A 19,306-nucleotide genomic window follows, 5' to 3' on the forward strand; every position below is an offset into this window, starting at 1 on the left:
CCCCGACTGTTACATAACAGTCGGTGTTATGTTGAGATTCGCCTGTTCTTCTGAGGTCGTTTAAACAAATGAGATTTATATAAGGAGGAGGAAACAATGGGGTTTGAGACTCACTGTATGTCTTTTCCATGTACTGAACTCCTGTTATTCAACTATGCCAAGGTAAATTCAATTTTTGAATCTAGGGCACCTTTAATTGTGTGTATATATAAATATATAATAGACATTTATTTTTTATAATAATTGTGCAGCCTTACAGAAATTCATTTCTAAAGAGAGGTTTGAGGTGCGCAAGGCCTATAAAACTGAGATATGACGTGCTACAAACTTAAATACCCCCAGCACTCTCCTCAGGGAAATGTTGAACATGGGCACGTAGGAGACGTCAGCTTGACTGTGAAATGTTTTGCAGTCCATTGTTTTCCGGCAGCATCTCCATCTAATTGTCTTGTCCCATTAGGCCGTGACCAGGGTTTGGCAGAAGAAGACAGGCTCCCTTGGCAGATGCCTGCCATTTGTCTGAATGCCCTTGATCGACTCGTGACAGATGTCAAGGCTTCCGTTGAGCGGGTATTCTCCGTCACATGACCTCTGTTCGGTGCGTCAGGATAACGTGGCGAGTGGCTCTCGTACACACCCGTATGGATGCATACACACTTCTGCATCCATCAGTTCCCTGCTATTACCTCTGACAGGCCTCACCTACCCAGACTGCATGGCCCATGCAAATTCAACCTGGCAGATGAGTGTTTGAATGGTAATGCACCACTCTGATTGATACTGATAGGAGGCGTAGATATGTGTGTGTGTGTGTGTGTGTGCGTGTTTGTATATGTGTGTGTGGGGGGGCATGTTTAGTAGTTAGGGATTTGCAAACTTAACTTTTCCCGAACTTGTTGGGAAGTGCTTAAGGTACACTTGCACACTATAAAATCAGTCACAAACTATAAGACTGAAACGTGTTGCTTCGTTAAGTTTGTCAAAAAAATCACAAATATTACAGCTCTAATAGCTCTTTTCCCTATTGTGTTTTCCCAAAAGTGTATATATACTGTATCATACTGTAGCGCAGAGAAAAGATGACAGAAAAAAATGGATGATACAATAATTGGGTTAAATATTTTTAATGCGTTTAACTGAAAAAAGTAATCGCAAAATTAACGCATTAATTTTGACAGCCCTAAATGTATATATTATAAGTTTGTAAATACAATTACTGTTTAAAAGTTTGGGGTAAGATTATTTTTTAAATAAAATAAAAGTTTTATTTACCAAATATGCATTAAATTGATCAAAAGGAATAGTAAAGACAATTAGAATGTTACAAAAGATTTCTATTTCAAATAAATGCTGTTTATTGAAGTTTATATTCATCAAAAATCCTGGAAAAAAAAAAATGGAGCAATTTAGCTTTGCCATTACAGGAGACCAAACATCTAAATTAAACAAAAAAAATGTAGTCTTTAAAAGTGTGTATGGTGATTAGCTTCAGCGGGTGAGCATTTGCCATAAGCATAGACAAACAGATCAAATAAGCCATATGTGAAGAATAGCAGATCTCACATAGAGCAGGAAGGATTTGATCTTATCTTCACATTGATGTAAAACATATAGCCATTTAACAGACATCCAAAAATACACAAAGCTAGGGGACTGCATTTGTCTTTCACGCATCTCCTCCTTCATGAAGGCAGATGTGTGTCTAACAAAACCATCCCTATCGTCAGAGCGCAAAGAGACAAGCTGATTAAAAGACACACAAAACCCGTTTCGAGAAAATGGCGCCAGTAAACAGCCGCCTATACGGAGTTTGTCCAGCCTGAAGCTCACTTCCTTCTCTGGCATTTCTCACAATTCCTCTATCAACAGCCCTGTTACTGTCCCTTTTTCTACCCAGATGGCGTCACCATGGAGACCAAACATCCCCGGCAACACAACCTCTCATCTGGAACATCAAACACACTATTGTCAACTTGGAGAAGGAAGAGAAAGTGAGAAAGTGTTGAATGCTTCCTTTAAGGAACACCGGCAGTGTGAAAACTCGAAGAGGTGGTAACGAAAAATCCTGTTGTTTGTGAAAGAGAGATAAGACAGTCAGATATGACGACAGTGTACACAGTCAAGTCTTATTCGCTGTGTCTGCAGGGCTTGTGTGGAACCCATGCTCGGGCCTGGTTACACACATGGAAACCACACATGGAAGATAAGTCGCGGATTTGTTATTTGGAATTAAAGCGTGGAAAGCGCAGTGGTGAACAGTGTGTAGGTGGAGATGTGATATTTGCAGAGGGTATGAATACCATTTAGGCCGGCTGGTCGACTTCACCACGGGGGACATCCCATCTCTGTACAGGCTCTTAGTCTTGCTGAAGTTCACAATGTTGAAAATCACCCTCTGAAACAACAAGAAACAGACATTTTTTGTGAGATGGAACCAAAGTTATTTTATTATGTATGAAAACGTACATTAGCGAGAGTTTGCAAACAAACCTTAAACTATAAATGTGCACTACAAAATGACCTGAAAGAGACTAAAAATAAGGTGCAATAGGTGATTCTTTACAGAAACATTTTTTGTTATACTAGTTGAAAGTCTCCTCATATCCTGATAACAATCACTATGTTAAACGGTCTAAATGTATTTTTATAAATACATATCGGCTGTGGAAGGTGTAGGACCATAAAATGTCACCCACTCATTATATTCAGTGATACAATGTCCTACCTGCCTGTCAACGTATGTCACCCTGTTCACGCAGACATCATAAGTCATCAGCGCGTTTCATGCTATGCAGTTTAAACAGACAGACCTCAGTCACGGAGCACCACAAACAAACAGCAGCCACCTTTTACAGTTCCTGCCCAATCAAAACAACAAGCTTATGCTGTGTTCACACCATAACTACCGTAATTAAGAGATGGAAACCTGTGACGTTCTAACTGGAGCTCTTCAGTCAGACTCGGACTTATGCGTATCCAAGTAAACAGTATCAACTCCGAAATGAATCTGCAGCAGTCAGGTACAAGATCTCTAAGTTGTTTACGTTCATTATTATTGTAATGTTATGTGCTTTGAGACATGAGGTAGTCTCTTGTGGCGCTTTGCCGAGAGCAGCCGCGTGTGCGCGTTCATGTGTTTTGGAGGAGGCGTGGCTTTGGACGACGATTTGCAGGGAGGGTGGGATGGTGTGTATGCTTTCAATGCTAGCAGGCTAATGCTAGCATTTCCCAGATCACCTACTGCACCTTTACAAAGTCCCTTTAAGACAAGTCATTTCACTCAGCGGCCATCTTTTAAACACCTCTCGGGCATGCAAGTGCAGCTCCTATATCTTTGAATGGGGAAACATCAAATTCTCCAAAGCTGTTTGCCAAGCTTTCAATTAAATTTCATATTTGAAATCACCAATGAAATCTGACAACAACTGTCTCATAAATTGTGTTTCTAAACTCTCGAATCATGACAAAAAACAACATTTTTCAGGCTGGATCAAGCTAATGCACATGTGCAGTCCTAAGCGTGCGCGTCTCTATAGGAAGTGCACGTATGACTGTATCTTTAGGAACCGATGCGATGACTTTACCGATCGGCGATTGGCTCTTATTTAGAAGGCGGGACTTATTCTGTCACATTGTGCGTTGCACTTTCTCCCATTCATAATAATACAAGTGCACCATCTTTCTATATATATATATATATATATATATATAAAGTCTTTGACCTTTAAAAGGAGTAATAGAAATTGAGTTTAGTTTTTTCATGTGACATTTAGGGACAGTTAAAGCAGAAATTGATAAGAACATTATAAAGAAACAACAAATACATGTTAAAATTAATACATAAATAAAAAAAGCATGAAATAGAGTCTTACTGAGTTGCCATTGCAAATGATCTCAAACAAATACATTCTATGCCATAAACTTTTTGGTAAGTCCAAATGGTCATTCTCCAGTGATGGGCTTTGATCCAGTCCATTCTGCTGAATCAAAAATGCCCCTGAGAAGTCACAGTGATGGTAGTTACAATTTAGTAGTAAACATAGCAGCAGTCTGACATTTATAGCACATTAAAATGTCTACAAATACTGTAGTATGCCGTGTTGTAAAACATTGAATTTTAACTTTGATGACACAGAGTATTTTGCAGTTTCTGATAAATTGTTGTGTCATCATAGGCAGATGGAACAATTTGTGGTGATTTGTAATCAATAATATTCACAATATACAAACAAAATAAAAACTTTATGAACCATTAAAACTAACAGTTCTTCTTTTCAGCAAAGATCTGAAATGCTCAATCGGGCTACTCTTCACAAAACCTCACAGTGAGTTTCAAAATTAGCAGCGCAAATGGGAAGTGCTGTACAAGACACCAAACGTGTTAAAAGAATCTTGCAGGATCTCGCTGACTATGTAATGTGAAGATTGTGTGAACTTATAACACACGCAAGACAATAGAGACAAAACTGTAGAAGGATGTGAGTTTCTCTTCATTTCCTCCAACATATGGAATAGCACAAATCACAAAACACTGTCTGCAACTGTAGTTTAAAAAGAAACACAACAGTGCAGGAAGTGAAGGTCAGGCTGGGTAGAGGTGAAGAGACGCAGGGTTTGGTGGTCAACATTCGAACTGTACTCGAGCTGCATTCCAGCTTGTATACTATCCATACTGCATACAGATATAGAGGTAGGTATTCCAAAAGGTGACTATATAATATTTTCAATGGGTATTTTGGCTAATATTACCCATCACCCCTTGAACTATGAGAGGAAGAGTTTGTGACAGCTTCAATGCCTTTAGGCACCAAAAATGAATGGGAATGGGAGACACAAATTTTTTTAAATGCACAAATTAAGTAATAATATTTATTTTAGATCATGCTAATGTAGTTGAAGTTATGAACAAAATAAACCATACCATCAACAATAACAATTAAAGCACAATTTTGACCAATAACAATTTGCTTAAGCCATGATTCTATAATTAGCACAACCTCAACTCAAAAAAAAGAAGAAAAAGTCTCAGGTTTCCCCCCACTGGTAGTAGTACATATTTTTACACAGACATACATTACTTCTTCAATGTAGCAGAAGCATACAAATTGGGGTACAGCCTGGTTTAAGGCCCATTACCTACAGTTAGCAGTGCTCCATTGTCACATCCCCTGTTTTACCCATTTGATATGAGTCTAGACCTGGGTCACTGCAGCTTAACTGGGGCAATTTGAGGGCAGGTGGATTCTTCTAACAAATAATGAGAGAATGAAGTTTATGAAATATGAAGTGTATAAATAGTACAGACAATGCTAATAATGATATGTCCAAACTGTAAATGACTCCTTGTGATAAACCATATCAAATTCCCAATTAAGCCCAGGTGATGGAAGTCAACAGTGTGCAAACGAAATCCAATTACAACCATTCTCTCTTTTTCTCAGTGCCCGCTTTCTCCACCAACCCCCCCATCCATCCATCCCGCTGTTCCCCTCCCATCAGTGGCTGCAGTCACAGAAGATGGGGGATTGTGGTCGGCCTGAATCAGCCAGGGCTAAAATGACATTTAACTGATGTTCAGACGCGAGGTAGCTGCTGGAACGGGTAGATAAGACCATTGCTGCTGGCATTTCAATTACACTTTTACTGCCCTACACATCTGTTGCCAGCCTACTTTCAGTCTTTTTTTTCCCACAGGCAAATACATCCTCATTCCACTACCTTTACATCACGCCACTCTTTCTTCTTCTTTTTTTCCACCACAAAATTCAGATTGTCTGCTTTGGCAGGTGGTTTCTAGGTCTAGACTGGAATGTATTGCTGGAGTTTGTCTGACTTGAGGGTGGGACACAGTAGGGTCAGTTCTCTCTCCAGCCCAGTGGTTCTCAACTGGTAGGTCATGACCCAAAAATGGGCTGCAGGTCTGTTCTGATTTGGTCATATGACAGCAGGGAAAAAAACAATGCTAAAAGCAGCTAACAAAATAAATAGGCATATCAAATTTTAAACGGGAATGGAAAACAAGTGGGAGAGGATTGGGATATTTTGCAAGCCAGAATCAAACAATTTAGCAAATAAATAAATAAATACACATACATGAAATAGTGCCAAAATTATTGTCTTGTAGATTATCTTAAAGATTCTGCTATGAAAAACCATTACAACATTCAAAAACAATTGGCCTAGCAAAATTCAAAGTTGCTTTTGTTCTTTTAAGCAATGTTTCCATTGTCTTGCTTTAACTGGACTCTCCAGAAAAGGTTTAATGCTCACCATATATATTAAAATTAATATTAATAAGTTTTACTTATTACCATTTTACTACAGCCAGTACGTGAAGCTTGGCAGCAATTTCCTTGGAATATAAAATGAGAGACTGTAGAGTGAAATGAGAGACATGAAAGTACCGGTATGATGCCAAGAACAATATTTTAGCAGTTATTATACAAACATATGTTGAACTGTCGAATGCCACGATTGACCAACCAAAATCAAATATTCCAGAAAGCCGTATAATAAGCGTCACACCAAATTTCAACCGCACCAAACATACACTGTCTAACATTAAATGAAATAACATTGAGGGTCCCCCCCCCCATGAGGCTCATGCAAAGAGGGCAGTCAGATGTCAGAAAAGCTGTCCAGCAGAACAAAGCTGAGTTCTGCTGTAAAGTTTAAAGGTGAATCCTTTTAGTTGACTAGTTGACATTGTCAGAATTGATTTGTATCATTCGTACCTTTTCACTACTTATATTCACAGTACCATGGAAAGCTTCCCTCTTTCTGTCATTATTTCCTACGGCGTCATCACAGTCAACAGGGGAGTTACTCAGAAGAAGGGAGGGGTGTGGGTTAAATTGGACACACATCTCATCTCAGGCTCATTAAGAGCTTTATGTAAGAAAGAGAGAGAGAAAATGCACACATACATACTGTGAGTCACTGGTGGGCTCCCTAGCGCTAGTTAAGCCAATGTATCTACACTGAGGAGTAATTTGGAGATGGTTCCCAAAGCAGCACAGCTCAGTGCAGAGCTGGGCATGGAGGAACTGCGAGAACGGTAAATTTAATTACCGATTGAGAGACAGGAACACATTACCATCCAGCCTGCCTGAGATGTCACTTCCATCAGGCATGTCAGGTTCTTTCAGTGCTCCCTAGAGCCTTACTTTTGACTTACTTTTGGTCCACTCTGGAGGTTATTCTAGCAAATTTCTCTCACTAAGACAGGAAGAAACCATCTCATCAACAGATAAATGTTGTTTTCTAACAACAAAATACTTTTATTTAGCAAGGATGCATTTAATTATTCGAAAGTGACTTTTTGTAAAACACTTTTACAGTGTTACAAAACATTTACACTGCTGTTTTGAACTTTCTATTCAAAGAATCCTGGGGAAAAATGCATCACGGTTTCCACAAAAATAATAAGCAGCACATCTGTTTTAAAAATTAATATTAAAGGTCCCGTTTTTCGTGGTTTTTTGAAGCTTTGATTGTGTTTATAGTGTGCAATATAACATGTGTTCATGTTTCGCGTGTAAAAAAACACAGTATTTTTCACATAATTTACTTATCTGTATACCGCTGTTTCCACTGTCACAAAAACGGGCTGATGACTTCCTTGTTCTATGAAGTCCCTCCTTCAGAAATACGTAACGAGTTCTGATTGTGCCAGCGGTTCCTGTGTTGTGATTCGACAGCAGCTAAGCGAACCTTGCCCGGAAAGGTCACGCCTCTTACCATAACGTGGAGATGCACGCGCTCAGTGTTATTGTAAACATGTCTTTAATTTTACCCTATCAATTTGAGCCGGAATCAGACCCGGTGATTGGACTGCGGGATGAAAATAACAGCGTTTCGACGACATGGCGACAAACACACTCTACAAACGCAACTCTTGTGTATTCCTGTGGGCGGAGGTTAGTCAAAAAACTGTTTTAGTGACGTCATTAAAGAAGGAAGTAGAGGGATGTAGTCCAAACTGGTCGTTCGATGTAGGCGACTTCTGTTAAATAAAATATCTCGCTTGGCATTGAACTTTGAGCTTTAAAATTTTACAGATTTTATTTATACTCTAACAACAACATTACACACTAACTAAAGTTTGAAACATGGGATCACGAAGAACAGGACCTTTAATAATAAGAAATGTTTCTTGAGCACCAAATCAGCATATTAGAATGACTTATGACAGAACATGTGACATGAACATCATACTGGGTAATGGCTGATGTACCACCACATGTAGAAGAAGAAAGAAAAGTTAGATGAATACATACTATGCTGCCTTACAGACACTGCAATTAATAATTACAATAATACTGCACTTTTGTGATACCATAGCACAATAACAACCATATAATACATGTTATCAGCTATAGTTATTGGCTGCATAGCTTTAGTAAAGATCTCATTAAAATCTGATTCTGGGATTAAACAAAAATCCTCTTATTTCTATGAGTCACACACACACCTGCTCCAGAGGCAAAGTTCTCCTACATCTCAACAACAAGCCGCTCTGAGCTGCACAGGTGAACTAATGATTTACACTCTGTTAAGAGACAGAGAAAAATAACCCAAAAGAAAAGTGAACGAGGAAAAAGGCTGCCAACAAGCACTGACCTACCCAGTGCTCCTGACCAGAAATAGCTGGATGTCAAACAGTGTTTGGGGGCAAATGGTGTCTTTTGATACTGATCGATCTGCAGATTCCTGCTCTGGGGAAAACATTGCTGAAATATTTAAGAGACTTGTCTAAATGGAAGGAGACATAAATAATGTACTTTGCCCTCTGTAAGTCATGTTCTTACTAAGAAAGTTCAATGTAGATATTAGCTTAATGACACAGAATAATGCAGCATGCAGTGGGGCATATAAAAGTACATATGTGTCACTCTGACAGGGGTTAAATATTGAGTACACTGAGCCACATACAAAACGTGTAAATTACATCATGTTTTAACTGTATAATATTTTTAAAAATCTGTACATCCGAAATTCCATAATAAACATTAAGATGTGCTTAAAAGATAAAGGTAAAAGGTACAACTTACCAAGTAACAGTTTTGATTACTAAAGGTGACATTTCTACTGTCTACATGTGACACTCTTATTTAGTTTAATCTGCTTTCTTAAGTATAATTAAATTGTGGTACTTTTACTTGTATTTGAGTTGAATAAATGAAAATATTGTCTTCATGTTTCATCAGTCAAAACGTCTCTACCTGCATGTTATTCAGCTGTAGCAATATCTGATGTCCATAGAAGGGATTTACTGGAACGTCATAAGTTTAAGGGTCCCGTTTTTCGTGGTTTTTTGAAGCTTTGATTGTGTTTATAGTGTGCAATATAACATGTGTTCATGTTTCGCGTGTAAAAAAACAGTATTTTTCACATAATTTACTTATCTGTATACCGCTGTTTCCACTGTCATAAAAACGGGCTGATGACTTCCTTGTTCTATGAAGTCCCTCCTTCAGAAATACGTAACGAGTTCTGATTGTGCCAGCGGTTCCTGTGTTGTGATTCGACAGCAGTTTAGCGAACCTTGCCCGGAAAGGTCACGCCTCTTACCATAACGTGGAGATGCACGCGCTCAGTGTTATTGTAAACATGTCTTTAATTTTACCCTATCAATTTGAGCCGGAATCAGACCCGGTGATTGGACTGCGGGATGAAAATAACAGCGTTTCGACGACATGGCGACAAACACACTCTACAAACGCAACTCTTGTGTATTCCTGTGGGCGGAGGTTAGTCAAAAAACTGTTTTAGTCACGTCATTAAAGAAGGAAATAGAGGGATGTAGTCCAAACTGGCCGCAGATTTTATTTATACTCTAACAACAACATTACACACTAACTAAAGTTTGAAACATGGGATCACGAAGAACGGGACCTTTAATACTTCTATGAATCTCACTTGCGGACTTTCTGCGCAAGGGCGCCCTCTGGCTTCTGGTATGAATGAAACAGAAAAATTACACGAGAGCGTGTTTAGCGCTCCATATTGCTAACATATTGCTAACATCACCTTTGTAACGTATTGAGTAATTTTTTAAGCAAACTTCTTATTTACTCTTGAGTAGTTACTCTTAAGTAAATCATTTCTTAAGTAGCAATACTTTTACTTAAGTACCTTTTTTAGTAGTCTTTCCACCACTGCTGACAAGGCATATGTCTGTCCTTAAAGCTCTGCTGTGAAAAATTAAAATCTGATTTAACACAAACACATTCTAAAGAAAAGGAAAGAGGAGAAATTTCACAGACTCACAAACTGCGAGCATGTCGAGCTGCAATTTAATGTCAGCTTTTAATTTCCTTCTTAAAAAGGGTTGTATTCAATAACTGTGATATCAGATAACAGAAAACTCCGGCAGGCATTTCTGAAGCAGCAGACATGTAGACCTTTTGTTTGGTTCAGGCATTCAGAGCCTTTTGTGCAGGATTATTTAATTCCACTGGAAAACCAGGAAGTGGGCGCTTTTACCATATTCAGTGAAAAGGCAATCGCAATCTACTACTCCATTGTGTGTCAGCAACATGTGATTCTAACATGTTTAATTAGGTCTCTCCATCGCCTTTGACTGACGGTCCAGCAAAACACAGGCGACACAATGCAAAAGGTCACAGTCACTCACACAATGATGCTCGGAGAGCTTTAAAAGCATTCCATTAACCTACTGATGGCTCTGTGCGCAGCTATGAGGGAAAGACCTTTGTATACGTGCATGCAATAAATCAATGTTCTTGGTGTGTCTACATCAACTTACATTTCCCATAATGAAATGAAGTCACAATGCATTTTAATACACCGAACTCTCAGAGAGTATATGATTTGTTTTTGTTTTTTAAATCCTTTCTAGCCTTATCGCATTAGCTAATTTTGATGTCTCATGGATCATGACAATCTGATATGACTTAAAGCTGCAGTCTGTAACTTTTTTGGTTAAAAATGATCCAAAATCAATTTTTGAGCAAGTACTTAACCAGCCTTTCTTCTTACCTTAGCCCAATTCACAACTGTAAGCTTGTAATAATGTGTTCTAATTTGGGTGGTACTGGTAGGTTTCCACAGGAAATGGGGAGCATGCTGCTGTTCGTCTTTGCGTCATTACGTCACGTCTATTTACATAAAGGAGGAGTCCCAGCTAGTAGGATATTTGGCATGTGAGGATCCTGCAGGTGATGGACATTTATAGACTTTTCTTACAGTAGCTGGAATTATTAAACTTATCATTTTGATGGCGGAGTGTATGGTTTGACAAATTAATGTCAGAGATTAGACTGTATGCGACTTATTGTAATGCTTTTTTTTCCTCAGTTGTTCAGAAGAAAAGTGGCAGATATGTTACTTGTTCAGATGACATTTTCCGGTGAAAATTCATATTTGGTCATACTTCCAAGGCTAAAATCTGCACTCTAAAAAATGCTGGGTTAAAAACAACCCAAGTTGGGTTGAAAATGGACAAACCCGGCGGTTGGGTTAAATGTTTGCCCAACCTGCTGGGTAGTTTTATTTAAACCAACTATTGTTTAAAAATTGCTATATGGCTAGCTTAAAATGAACCCAAAATAGTTGGGAAATTAAAAACCAGATGCAATTAGAGGCAACAATAATAGACAAAAGGTGAATGTTTATTAATAAGCTTTAATATTTTATGAATATAAATTTAATAGTTTAATAGTTTATTAATATAAATGTATTAATAAGCAATTTACTAAATGTTTATTGTTTAATAATTATTCATTGAACATTAATAAATGTTCATTTCCAACATACTTTGGGTTAATTTTAATTAAGCAATACAGTAATTTTTAAACAATAGTTGAGTTAAATAAAACTACCCAGCAGGTTGGGCAAACATTTAACCCTACCGCTGAGTTAAAACAACCCAGTTGCTGGGTTTGTCCATTTTCAACCCAACTTGGGTTGTTTTTAACCCAGCATTTTTTAGAGTGTGTGTTTCCGAAGTACCTGTACAGTATTCACCGGTGCGGTGACTGACAGCCACACATTTATCTCAAAACATTAGATTTTTCCACTCTGAGGAGCCGTGCTGATGCACAACCCACGTAAAGATGATAATTCCGCAAATAACTGCAATTGCAGATTTCAAACAGAGATGGCGACAAAGACGCAAAACTAATGGACTGCAGCTTTAAAGGGATTGTTGAAAGGGCTAAAAAACAAAAAACTAAAACTTAAAAGCTTCACAGAAGAAGTTCAAATGACTTTTATGACTTCAGAACACTTGAACAGACTGAAATTTAAGTAAATAATGCTTGACAGCCATGGTCATCTTTTCATCAATGGGATGAAAGTTACTTTGAAAATGCAGCTACCAGAAAGAAATTAAATCAATACAGGTCAATAAATAACACATATGTACATACTGTACATATTACTGATGTCAGGCTACTCAGCCCTGCACCAAACCACAAAACTGATCTGTAGTGCCACTATCTCTCACTCAGGATCAGACAAATACATAAACAAAATGGAACAGTGTTGCCATCTAAAAAAACTCCTCCTCTATAAAAATACTCTCTGTTGCTCTCTCTCTCATTCACTCGGGGTCTTCCGTCAAGTAAGTGGCGACAGAGAGGTGGAATTGTCAAAAGTGATGGATGACTATCAACCTTCTGCTCCCCCTCTTCAGTCCTCGGAGATTTACAGAGCTGCTGACTACCAGGCATGAAAACCAATCTCTTTCTCCATTTCTATCCTTTCCTATATCTCACCAGCACTCTCTCCATGTCTTCCTTTTCCCTTCTATCTATCTATCTATCTATCTATCTATCTATCTATCTATCTATCCATCCATCTAACTCTATTATCTTAAGCCATTTCTTTCACCTCTGACAGATTTGGAGAACGCCGTCTATCTATGCAACCAATCAGCTCGCGACGCTGCCGGGTAGTACGGCGGAATGCAGGTGACAAGTCTGTCTCAGACGAGGACGTAAATTGCCGCGGTCTATGACAACCGTTCCGCCTCCCGTCCTCTCCTCCCAACAGGATGAGGAACGGAATGCGTGCACGTCTAAATGTCGTAATTATAACATCACAAAGGGTGGCACCGTAGGCTAATTGTGCTCTCAAAATAGTAATGGCTTTATTATCACAACTATTTTGGTGAGTGTAATGATCGTTAGGAGGCATTATGTTAATGCAATTAAGCGCTAGCATTATTGTTCCAGACCTCTCTAATTGGGGGGATCTCAGAGGGCACCCTGTTTAAATATTCTCAATGATATATTTACACGGCCTTATAGTGAAAAGGCAAGGAGAATGAAGAGTTTAAAGATTAATATGCTTACAATAAAAACAAACAATAAATAATAAACAATATAAACAGTGACATAACCAAAGTCCTGTTTACTCTTCCAACAAGGACAGCTACCCATTATTGGCTCCAGATATTCTGTAAGATATTCAAGTTAGACTGATTCAAGTTAGTGATTCATTCAAAGTATCAGATCATGAGATTCATTTGTTCATACTCAGGCTATATGTTTGTTTTTACATGCAAAAAATTAAGCAGGACTGTTTTCAACATTGCTAATAATAAGAAATGTTTCTTGAGCATATTAGAATGATTTCTGAAGGATGGTGTGACCCTGAAGTTATGGCTGCTAAAAATTTAGCTTTGCCATCACAGGAATAAATTACATTTTAAATTTAATTTAAATAGAAAACAGTGTAAAAATATTTCAAAATATTGTTGTTTTTACTTCTTGATTTTTAAAGGGGTCCTATTATGCCCCTTTTCACAAAATGTAATATAAGTCTCTGGTGTCCCCAGAATGTGTCTGTGAAGTTTCAGCCTAAAATACCCCACATATCATTTATCATAGCTTGTCAAATTTGCCCCTATTTGGATGTGAACAAAAACAATGCCGTTTTTGTGTGTCCCTTTAAATGCAAATGAGCTGCTGCTCCCGACCCACTTTCTAGAAGAGGGCGGGGCTTTAACAGCACACGCTTTGGTTGCTCAACAACAACAAAGCTGGAGAATCTCACACAGCCAAAATGACGACTGTCAGTAACGGTGTTCAGCCTCACATTGTTCAAACCGGAGTCAGACACTGATGGAGAAACTCCTGCGTTGAATTGACCCTCGTTTGTGAAGCAGTCCAGCGTAAAATGATGGCATGTTAACAACACTCTACAACAACAACTCTTCCTCTTCTCTAGAGCAGCCCAACATGGCCTCACCCCTTTTGTTGCACGCTCCTGGGGTAGGGTTTATGTAAATTTTGGGGTTTGTGATGGCGCCAACCCGGGAAGAAGCCTTTTTCTAGTTTGTTGTAGTCCTTAAAAAGCAATTTCTGTAAAAGAAAATATCTCTCTTTGCACTGAACTTTGAGCGTCGTAACTTTGCAGATGTTGTTTATGCTCGGACAGCAACATTACACACTAACTAAAGTTTAAAAAAGTGAAATCATAATCAATTACCCCTTTAAAAGCCTTGGTGAGCATAAGAGACTTCTTTCAAAAACATTAAAAAAATCTTACTGACTGCAAATGTTTGAACTGCAGTTAATCTCACAATATTGATTCAATTCATTCGAGACGTACAAAATTCATCAGGTAAATTATTTCCAGCATTGTAAATTGGGCTACGGTTCCAACAGTTTTCTCCAAACAGACATGTGTCACATGCTGTAATGATATGCAAATTTTATTCAAATTGCCATCCAATCGACTGTAGTGAGCCTGTGGGAGTGACCTGAGACTTTAGAAGAGCTGGGAGAGAGAAATAGTTGTTGGCAGGCTTTTCCTGCACATCTGAGACCATTTGTGTGGTTTGTCTTATGATGGTTAATATGAAGATTTGGGTTAAACCTTAAGTGCTTGTTGAAGATCAGCATAAAAGGGCAATTTCTCCATCTGAAAGCCATGGAGAGGCCTTTACTGTGACCTCGCCCCATGATCTCTCGCCTTTCTGCCATCGCTCAGGCATGTGGTCTACCCCAGGTTAATCAGATATGTTCATGTTTTCCATTCATATTTCATGGCTCATCAAATTCAAATGAATTCCAATGAAAAAAACGCAACTTTCCATGGAGGTGTAATGTTCTTGTGCTGGCGCCTTGTTAGATTTTTTTTGAATTTATTTGTGTTTGCTCGTCTATTTTTACGCCACAGGACGAGACGGGCGTGATTACCAACATGCCAGCAGCACAATGAGCAAATTTAGATCGGAGTGAGAACACCATCACAAAAGGCTCTGTACAAACACACACATTTTACGAAAAATACACACTTGGGCTCGGATGTCAAAGCTAACTGCTTTTTGAAGTTATTTTTAGCTTCTCTCTCACTGCGTCCACTCTCTGTCAGTGGAGCAGCCCATTGGGGCAGCACTGCACAGACAGAAAGAGAGATGGAAGTAGAGGGGAAAAAACCTGAAAGAGAGGGAGAGAGATGGGGGGGGGGGACTGACAAGAGTTGATGTCTGATGTTCTAACAAACAGGAAACCTCAGTTGACCTGCGGGTGAATCGCAGAAACCATTCCTGACCTGACCCACAGACTTGGAATCGTTCTTTAAATATTGAACTTCATAACATGCTTCCTGCTGAAGTTCATAACATGCTTCCTGCTGAAGTTTGGAAGGGACCTAAAGAAAGACTATTCCCCTTGAATGTAAAATATAATAACTATGTTCAGAAATGTACATCACCTTACTATTTATCTGATACTAAGCAGTATACACTGTATCCTGCCTACAATTTAAATTGTGACACTGTAAGCTTTATACAGGAAAAGGAAGGTCAAGTTGAGTGAATTGCATTGTGGGATACAGTATTCTGTGAAGTGTGCTCTATCTTGGTATTCTAAACATACAGAAAATTAGTATACTGTGCATAATATAAATACTATATATTGCAGCAATAATAAGAGTAGTATGGTGTTATGCTATTCTGAACATAGCACATGATTCATTACTTGCTGGAGGGTAGCATGACAGAGACATTGGCTGTGTCAAAAATCGCTTATCCTCTGATTGGATACTTCTTTTGAATAATTAGTTACCGACTGTACGTTCTATATAGAATGAATGTAATTCAAACATACAACATTCACTATGTTGTCATTGTCATGTGACCTAACAGTCTCTTTAGCGTCACTGCCATTCACAAATCTTCTCCCGTGGCCTCATCCATTGGATGCGCACTTCAGAATCTCGTCGGACATGCTACTCTTTCCTACTATATAGTATATTTTGGATGCAACTATTTATTCTAGAAAGGATTTAACCTGTAAACCTGCACTGGTGCGCCGACGCAAGAGAAGCTTCTTTGTTTAAATTAGCTCAAATTTACTGTTAGATTTAACCTGTTAGCCAGCACCCCCGTTTTTGGAAAATTCCAAGAAATGACATACCCAAACTAAAACAGATACAGTTCATGAACCCTTTGCACTAAAAGCACAAGTAAGGTCTCATTTGAAAGCAGACACTTTGCAGTTTTTTGAAAAGTTATTAGAAATTTATTTTTATGAAATATATTTATGAAAATAAAAGTGAAGTTGGCCTTGTGGCAATCTAGAAATGCACTGCAGCTAAAGCCACATGTCTGACCATGTTATATTTCAAATATGAAGATGATAAGTTTAAAATTCTGAGTTTTATTACATGTTTTTCAAGACCATGTCATGAGACTTTATTTAGAAAGGACCCTAAAATGTTAACTGATGTTTATTGTCATCTATTCAAGTGTATTGTCTGTATTGTGTTTGTGGTGCTAACTGTCCCATTCAGTTTCAGTCTCCCCTGAACACATTCACACCTCTCCAGCCTGCTTATGGCTCTAATTATTCTTTTCTTTTGTCTCTATTATAATTCCCGATGTTCTATTCAAGATGATTTAATCCCTCATTTCATTCACCAAACTTCTCACTTCACCTTCTTTCAAACTGTATCTAATGCCCTTCTTGGAAAAAAAAGAGAGAAAAAAAAGTGAGCTTTACTATTCAAAAAGATTTATTTACATTAGCTCAGAACAGGTGCATCTCTGGGCTCGTTAGCATGTTAGCTTAGCACACCAACAAAACACGACAATTTATAAGATTAAAACCATGTTTTTGCTCCAAACTTTCTAGTCGGTTGTTTTAAATAAACCTTCTGTAACGTGGTGTGGCTTCGGATCAAAAATCTGACAGAAAATATATAATTTAATGCTATTCTGCACAATGAGAAAAGCTATCTCGATTAGCATTGCATTATAAATATAATCTACTATTATGAATACCTGACATGGCGTGAAGAACACAGATAAACCACATATCGTCGCAATCGTGTATTAAGTGACGTTCTGTATGTTTATATCAATGATTATAGCGATGTCTGGTAGCCTCTGTTAGTTCAGTGTATGTCACATGATTGCCTCTTGTTCATGTGTTATTTGTGGACTAAGTGTGCACAGAGCGCCCTCCGGCTGCAGGTATGAGTTGAAAACACAGTAGTCAGTGTATACAGCGCTCATATAATGACAACAGCGTGTTTTGGGTAAAAAAATGAATAAATATTACTCCTCTGTATAGAAAATTGACATAAACGTACGAGAATCCATCAATATTTCTCCAAATGTGCATGCTTTTAAGCTAAAAGCCCAGAGGGATGTTATTTTGTCGAGTTTTTTCATGACGATCTAACAGGAGTTTTTTCTCAATGGCTGAAGCTGACGCTCATATTTCAATGAAAAGGTAACGACTCCGTTTCTCATATTCATAACTCCCGACGCGTATTAACAAATAACGGTCACTATACGATGTTGAGAGTAAAATAAAGATTAAAAATTGAAGCTCGAGTCTTAGATCTTTTTAATGATGTATAGTTTGTCAAGGTAATTACATTAATTGGACAAAAATCTGAAGCACAACATGAATCATCAGTACTTTCGATCTGTTTTCCTTGAAGAGAAGGATGATAATTTTATCGTAAAAGTTAATTTTAGCAGATATGAATGCACTAAAAGCCACAAAACTCATATTTTGATACCATAGGGTGTTTAAGTGCCCACCTCCTCTGGGCCAGCAGCCAATCATATGACGGGGGTGGCAGATGGGCAGCTTGGGGTGCAAATGTAGCGCTGGCTTCAGTGTGTGTTGGTCTTTTACAAGATGATAAGGTCAAGCGTTCTTTTTCTTGTTTTTTTTTCTTTTCTCATTCCCCCTCAAGTCTGCCACTATAACTGAGGTTTTCTGCAGACACACATACACACACACACAAAATTACCACAGGCTTGTGAGAGTCAATATGTTATTCAGTTTTTTTTCTCAATCTACTATAATTACAATACAGCCCCCTGGTCAGAGCTGACATGATGCCAAAATCCCCCACCGGCCGGAGAATGAGTCAGAGAGAAATAAATATTACAGCAGAATGTGTGTGTGTGAGAGAGAGATTGTTTATGTGTTGGAGGTGAGACAGAGGCTATGAATACCACTCTCTGGGACAGTTCACACTGTTACTATCAGCAGGTATTCTCTCATCTTTTTACCGTCCAAATGAATATGCAGATTTTAAGGAGAAAAGGACAAATAAATAAAAGTGCATAAATCCAGCATTTGTTTGCGTGAACGGAGGGATTTCCTACAATCATACGGACGGTGGCTTTTGACCTCCACCGTTCTGTAGCGGAGGATGATAGATTTAGCCTTCTGTCCTGCTGCTGTTGGTCCATCAACGGCAGCTGAAACGAGAAAATTGAAGTGGGCCTGTGTTATTGCCTCTGACCCTCTAGAGGCTGAGGCATCGTGGGGTGGATAGACTGATGGAAAGTGAGAGAGTGAGATGTGGTTGCGGAGGAGGTAAATAACGGCACAACATTGTTACTCACTTCCGTTCACTTCAGACCGCTCTAAATAACATGCACAATACAGGAGAAAAAAGAACAGCGTCAGGAGCCCAAAAACTTCCGACGGCCCCCGACAGCAATGCTGTGTTGGCAGGAAGTGATGTCACAGGTCAGTGTTTTTAATTCGGAACGTTCCCAGGGGTACAACGACCCCTCGGCCCTGCCGGATCAGCAGCGTTGATGGAGGGAGGCTGGGTGCGAGTGGCACGCCATCTCTGTGGAATATCAATCTGCTGCGTCTAACCGTCTCACCCCTCAGCTAACGACCTTATTAATTAATCAGCGCTGAACTGACTCACTTATTTCTCCCCTCCTCTACTGCTCGTCTTTAACCCCTCCTTCATCCTTTCGTCGTCTCCACCGGGGAGAGCGTTTTGTAGATGTGAGTTGAGCTCTACCCCCATCTGTGGCTGCAGTACAGCTTGGCAGTGTGAGTTT

General features: G+C 38.8%; 1 protein-coding gene across 5 annotated transcripts in view; it reads right to left on the bottom strand.

Moving 5' to 3' along the window:
- Window positions 1–19,306, bottom strand: part of bend5 (BEN domain containing 5) — a 408,562-nt gene that overhangs the window by 255,230 nt on the left and 134,026 nt on the right. For all 5 annotated transcript variants that reach the window (XM_048211503.1, XM_048211504.1, XM_048211501.1 and 2 more), the window contains one exon: window positions 2,301–2,395. In XM_048211503.1, coding sequence (XP_048067460.1) covers window positions 2,301–2,395 — 95 coding nt within the window. The remainder of the gene's footprint in view (window positions 1–2,300; window positions 2,396–19,306) is intronic.

Source organism: Megalobrama amblycephala, linkage group LG12 (genome assembly GCF_018812025.1).
Source record: "Megalobrama amblycephala isolate DHTTF-2021 linkage group LG12, ASM1881202v1, whole genome shotgun sequence".
Taxonomy (NCBI): domain Eukaryota; kingdom Metazoa; phylum Chordata; class Actinopteri; order Cypriniformes; family Xenocyprididae; genus Megalobrama; species Megalobrama amblycephala.